Below are 6,635 nucleotides of genomic sequence, written 5' to 3'. Positions count from 1 at the left end.
TCTTCTCAGCATTATCTTTTACAAAATGGAAAACTCCAGACTAGAATATGACTTTAATTTGAAACTTACAAACTGCATTTTTTTTTGTGAAACACTTTGAGCTGCATTCCTTGTCTGAAAGCTATATAAAGAGGCCTACAGGTATAATTCATTATCATTATGTCTTTATGGCTTTACAGAACATGTGGCCAAGCAACTGTTAGCTCCCAGTGAAAATATCTATTTGTGTCCATTTGGAGGCGCTGTCAAACAACTCTTCTATCATCCTGATTATGTGGTATTGCATTAACATACAACGCCTATTAGCCATTTTAACAGTCCTGCATCCTAACAAAAGAACAACCTGCCCCTGCACAGTTCAGTCATTCACAGGTCACACTGTTGTATAACGTTGTGTTTGTCTGGTAGGCTGCGTCCATGTGAGATGCAGAGGAATGAAGCTGGCACATCGCCCACTGCAGTCTGCACACCGCACTCCTGAAATCACGCCTCACTGGCTTCCTCTCTAATTGGTTCCACACATGCTACTGACATCTTTGGGAGAACTCACCTGTTTTAATTGGACTATCGCGACAAGTTGTCCAAGTGACGTCGATGCTACTGGTCGACCATTTCCAATCGTCAGAGTGTTATCTCAGGATAACTGAGGAGCTCAATTGAGCACCGAAAAAGACTGCAGCAGTCGCGCGACCGAGGGACGTGCTGCTCACCAGGCCGACAAGACAAGTGAGACAGTCTGCAGCGGAGACCTGGCATCTCAGCCTGTGAACGGTTGCGGGACAGAGGGCTGTGAACGTTTCGACATGAACCAGCGGTGGTAAACGGCCTGGTGTAATACACCAAATGATTTGGGTGCATCTGCTTCATCTTTGAGATCCTATTTGAACAGGAGAGCAGGGTCTCTGACTTTTTACGCGTGGGTAAAAACTCAGGAATCGGCTGTTTTCCTCTCTAGCAGACAGTGCTGGACGCAGGTGCTGCTCCATCGTTATTCTTGGCATCGGCTGGCACGCTGACACCATCAACATTGAAGCCTTTTTTTCCGCAAGTGGTCGGTGCGCCCCTGCGTTTGGAGCCATGGGTTGTACGGTGAGCGCCGAGGATAAGGCTGCCGCGGAGAGGTCAAAGATGATTGACAAAAACCTCCGAGAGGATGGAGAGAAGGCCGCCAGAGAAGTGAAACTGCTTTTATTAGGTAGGTCACCGCTGGTAGTTGCTTCTCGGGTTATATTAAGTAACTTAAATTAATGATTGTTACTGCAAAGAAAGCATCTCCATAGTTTTAGAGTGCAATTCAGGAAATCAAACTCATTATACATTAAGTTACACGTTATAAGATGAGGAGCCTAACCAAGCACCTCAACCTGTCATGAAAATATGAATAAAAGAAAATAATTCAACTGTAGGTGCAATAAAAATGGCATCAACCACCTTCAGTTCCCCAAATACAGGTGCTTGTAAACATCAGCATAGAAAAGAGTCAAATGTAATGCTCATAGCTTCCATTAGTCATACCGAAACACAGCCTGTAATTGTGTTATTAATTAGTCAACACAAGATGTCCATATATTTAGGAGATAAGTCAGATATCATCATGTCAACATGCTGCACAGCTTCTCCAGGCTTTGAGTTGGCATTTTGCCCAGGAAGCTTAATTCAATATATCAAAACCTGTGGAAACCTGTGTTGACCACAGTTAGAAAAGGAAGCTTTTATTAAATAGAATCTGGAGCTGGAGAAACGCACTCCCCCTCCCTTCTTCTACATTTCACCATGTACACACACAAACAACAAACACATAGCCTCCCACTCACATTCTCACTTCCCCTCTTATCTGATTCAACTGTCTGTGTTTGACATCACCTCGTTTCTGATTTGTCTCTATCTTTCTCATTTTTTAAACCAAGGTGTGTGTGTGTGTGTGTGTGTGTGTGTGTGTGTGTGTGTGTGTGTGTGTGTGTGTGTGTGTGTGTGTGTGTGTGTGTGTGTTGGAGCAGTCATCTTGCTGTGACGAGCTGTTCATACATCACAGATTCCAGAAAACTTGAGGTGTTTTGGCTGGACACAGACTCGCTCATTGATTATCAGCCTTAGTAAAAATTACCATCAATAATATTGAGTTTTTTATTCTCCTAAAATCCTCAAAAGAGCTGACGGGAAATCAAGTTTGCTGAGACCAAAACCTCCTTGTGTAACTAGTTTTTATGCCATATGTTTTATCTTTAAATGCAAACTTCTCTTATTAAGATCATCTGTTGATTACACCTGTAATATCTTGTCTTTTTTTCAATCTACTGTAAACAGTTGAATGGTTTCACCATGTTTGATGTCTCATATCAGCCACTCTCTTTTTGATCCTCTTCACACTTTTGAGATGTGGATCTCTGAAACATTGTGTATAATGTCAACGCGGTGGAGTTGTTTTCCTGGGAGCGAACAGAGGAACGTAACAGCATCCAGATCTCCAACATTAAAACATAAAAAAAAAGATTTTTAAAGAACTAGAACCAGGAGGTTTCCCTGTGCTTGTGTTGGTTGCCTCTGGTTTCTGCCCGCAGTCCGAAGACATGCAGTTTAGATTAATTGACGACTCTAAATTGCTTCCCTCAGTCTTATCACAATATACAGTACCTTTGGGCATGTTTCTCCCTTGACTTGTTTTCATGGTCAACATCTTAAATCTAACAGGTGTAAAACATTAATGCCATCTGGCAACTTGAACAAGGTCTTAGATTATGATTAAATCTTTCCTCGCATGGGGAGTACGCTTTTTTTTTTAGGTGAACATCAAGCATCTTGGCCGACAAATCAAACGATAATAATCATTGATCACATTGATGTATTTCAGAGAGCTAGCAACACACATGGTCTGATGCTTTTTAAGGCAATGTACAGTTAGGTCCGTAAATATTTGGACATTGACACAATATTCATAATTTTGGCTCCGTACACGACCACAATGGACTTGAAATCAATATGTGCTTTAAGTGCAGACTTCCAGCTTTAATTTGAGGGTATTTACATCCAAATCAGATGAATGGTGGAGGAACTACAACACATTGTATACGTGGTATCCCCTTTTTAAGGGACCAAAAGTAATTGGACAATTGGCTGCTCAGCTGTTCCATGGCCAGGTGTGTGTTGTTTCCTCGTTAGTTCGTTTACAAGGAGCAGATAAAAGGTCTAGAGTTCATTTCAAGTGTGGTATTTGCATTTGGAATTTGTTGAGGTCAACTCTCAATATGAAGTCTAAAGAGCTGTCACTATCAGTGAAGCAAGCCATCATTAGGCTGAAACATCAAAACAAACCCATCAGAGAAATAACAAAAACATTAGGTGTGGCCAAATCAACTGTTTGGTACATTCTTAAAAAGAAAGAACGCACTGGTGAGCTCAGCAACACCTAAAAGATCTTGAAGACGACGGAAAACGACTGTGTTGGATGACGGAAGAATGATGATGGTGAAGAAAAAGCCCTTCACAACTGTTGGCCAGATCAAGAACACTCTCCAGGAGGTACAGTCGGTGTATCTGTGTCAAAGTCAACAATCAAGAGAAGACTTCACCAGAGTAAATACAGAGGGTTCACCACACCATGTAAACCATTGGTGAGCCTCAACAACAGGAAGACCAGATTAGAGTTTGCTAAAACGCATCTAAAAAAGTCTGTAAAGTTCTGGATCAACATCCTGTGGACAGATGAGACAAAGATCAACTTGTACCAGAATGATGGAAGAGAAGAGTATGGAGAAGGCAAGGAACTGCTCATGAACCAAAGCACACCACCTCATCAGTGAAGCATGGTGGTGGTCGTGTTATGGCGTGGGCATGTATGGCTGCCAATGGAACTGGTTCCCTTGTATTTATTGATGATGTGACTGCTGCAGCAGGATGAACTCTGAAAGTGTTTCGGACAATATTATCTGCTCACATTCAGCCAAATGCTTCAGAACTCATTGGACGGCGCTTCACAGTGCAGATGGACAATGACCCAAAGCACACTGCGAAAGCTACCAAAGAGTTTGTTAAGGCAAAGAAGTGGAATGTTCTGCAATGGCCAAGTCAGTCACCTGACCTGAATCCAATTGAGCATTTCACTTGCATGAAGACAACACTGAAGGGAAACTGCCCAAAGAACAAGCAGGAAGTGAAGACAGCTGCAGTAGAGGCCTGGCAGAGCATCACCAGGGACCAAACCCAGCATCTGGTGACGTCTATGGGTTCCAGACTTCAGGCTGTCATTGACTGCAAAGGATTTGCAACCAAATATTAAAAGTGACAATTTAATTTATGATCATGTTACTTTGTCCAATTACTTTTGGTCCCTTTTAAAAAGGGGATACCACGTATACAATGTGTTGTAGTTCCTCCACCATTCGTCTGATTTGGATGTAAATGCCCTCAAATTAAAGCTGAAAGTCTGCACTTAAAGCACATATTGTTTGTTTAATTTCAAGTCCATTGTGGTCGTGTACAGAGCCAAAATAATGAACATTGTGTCAATGTCCAAATATTTATGGACCTAACTGTAAATATTTTAAAAGGTGTCCAGAGGAATTCAGTGCGGGACAGTTTTTTGGGTCGGCGCAGTTACTTCCTGGAGTCGTGGCGTAACTGTGAAGTTGGCAGGCAACCAGCAGAGACTTAAGGAAGTCACTGCTCCTGGCCAAGAAATAGTCCTGCACATAACCATAACAATTTTATCGATGCCGATTCCTTTATCGATCACATTCTTTATTGATTCTCATCGATTCCTAAAAAATTGTTAGGTGGAAGAAAAGCTACAAATAGGTTTATTAGCGCTTTTGAGCCTTTTGTTCGCTACGCCATTAGTATGCTCCCAAACAAACTGATACGGCGTATGATGCCGTGACGCCATTGCGCATGCATGTGCAACTGTTGGAAAGAGTCGATAAGAGGAATAGATATTCACGGAGACATGCAATTCCAAGAAAACTAGGAAACGATTCTGGATCCCTGACAATTTGTCAGTTTTACGCTTTTTGTACGTAATCAACAAATAAGATATTACATGTTGATTAGTGAGGTTTTGGCAGGTGGAGTTTGTTTCCTTTGTTCAGAGCCAGACCTGCAGTTTCCTCCTGTTACCAGTCTTTGTGCTAAGCTAAGCTAAATGGTCACTGTTTATAGCTTCATATTTAACACTACATGAGAGTGGTATCAAATCTTCCTGACTAACTCCTGGCAAGAAAGGGAATATGAGTATTTCCTAAAATGTTGAACACTTTCTTTAATGAACTGGAATAAAGCATCTCAATTACAAGCATTTTCTCACACATAACACATACTCACTATATTTTTTCAAGTCTGCAGTATTATATTATGTCAGAGCCTTACTGTAGGACAGAGACTAACAAAATCACTAAATGGAAATAATATGACAACACCCTCTGGCTCGTGTAGGAGGTGGCAGCTTGTTGACTTTTTACTTTAAGGTTGAGCTGAGGACATATTGTTTTGTATTTGTCTTGTTTCTGTATGAGAAGATACCAACTTGTTCTGGCAAAGCGATGATGAGTCACTTGATGGTAGCCTCTGAAGCATGAAAGTGGTGCATCAAAATCCTTTAATGGCTTTACGGCATTTGGCCAAGTCGTTTTATTTTTTCACCATGAGTTCTCGGGGGAGCTAAAAAGCCCTGCAGAATGAGAAAGTTTGTTCTTTGCCAAAGATGATGTTCAGGAGGATGCAAAGTGCAAAACCGACCAGATTATTTCCTAGGTGTCTTTTTATGTAACGGCTCATGGTAAGTGTCATCTAGGTCTAGGGACGTCAGAGACACATTATGTGCAGGAGAACCGACTTTATGAACATTGAGTTGAGCTGTTTCTAGACATAAAGAGCTTTCATGTGTCCTCTAACTGGCTGGGATGAAACTTTAAGCCACATTTCAGCACAGAGTTAAAAAGAAAAACTTGACAGGTTCAGAGGAAACTCTCACCACTTTCAGTGATGTAACAAAACACTGATTTCACCATGTTGCGCCATATTTAAGAGCTGTCTGTGTAAGTGACTGATTAGACTTTATCAGACCTGGAAGCAGTAACAAAAACTCAAGTAGCATAAATCTATGATGCAACATCTCAGGAAGTGCGGATCATTAACACTTGACATTGTAAACACGTATACACACATATTGAGGAACAATTTTTATACATCGGTATTTCCTTGTTACCTTTTTAAAAAATAATTATTTATGTTTGCACATGACTTCAGAGGTTCTTCAACTTAAAAAATCAAACGGGAACAACTCTGTGTAATGAAATGAAATCTGGTTTTCCAAATGAATGGTTGTCTAATAAATAAATGAGAAATTCTACGTAATTTGCAGTGTTATTAAAGATGTGGTAGGCCTCTTAGGAGAATCCAGCAAGAGTCATCTAGATTTTGAAAGTATTCAACTGAAATCATTCTAAGCACCTCCCTCCGAAGTCTCTCCAGTCTCCCCGAAAACACATGAAAGCACGTTACCTGACTACTGCAGGAGGACGGTTCCACAAGAACGTAAACAAAGACGATGGCTATGCTCAAAGCTGTCTCTTTGAGGGGCAGTTTCCCTGTCGCACATTTTCACCCAGAAATGTTAATTGAGGATATACTTTTATTTTTCCCAG

The 6,635-nt window shown here is 41.1% G+C and overlaps 1 protein-coding gene across 1 annotated transcript in view; it reads left to right on the top strand.

Annotated features, from left to right (window-relative positions):
• The first annotated feature begins 482 nt into the window (after positions 1 to 482).
• gnai2b (guanine nucleotide binding protein (G protein), alpha inhibiting activity polypeptide 2b) overlaps positions 483 to 6,635 on the top strand; it is a 41,114-nt gene continuing 34,961 nt past the window's right edge. The window contains exon 1 of the mRNA XM_029430829.1: positions 483 to 1,195. Within this exon, the coding sequence (XP_029286689.1) occupies positions 1,078 to 1,195 (118 nt within the window). The 5' untranslated portion in view covers positions 483 to 1,077. The remainder of the gene's footprint in view (positions 1,196 to 6,635) is intronic.

Source organism: Cottoperca gobio, chromosome 5 (assembly GCF_900634415.1).
Source record: "Cottoperca gobio chromosome 5, fCotGob3.1, whole genome shotgun sequence".
Taxonomy (NCBI): Eukaryota; Metazoa; Chordata; class Actinopteri; order Perciformes; family Bovichtidae; genus Cottoperca; species Cottoperca gobio.
This window is presented reverse-complemented; position numbering and strand designations above follow the sequence as displayed.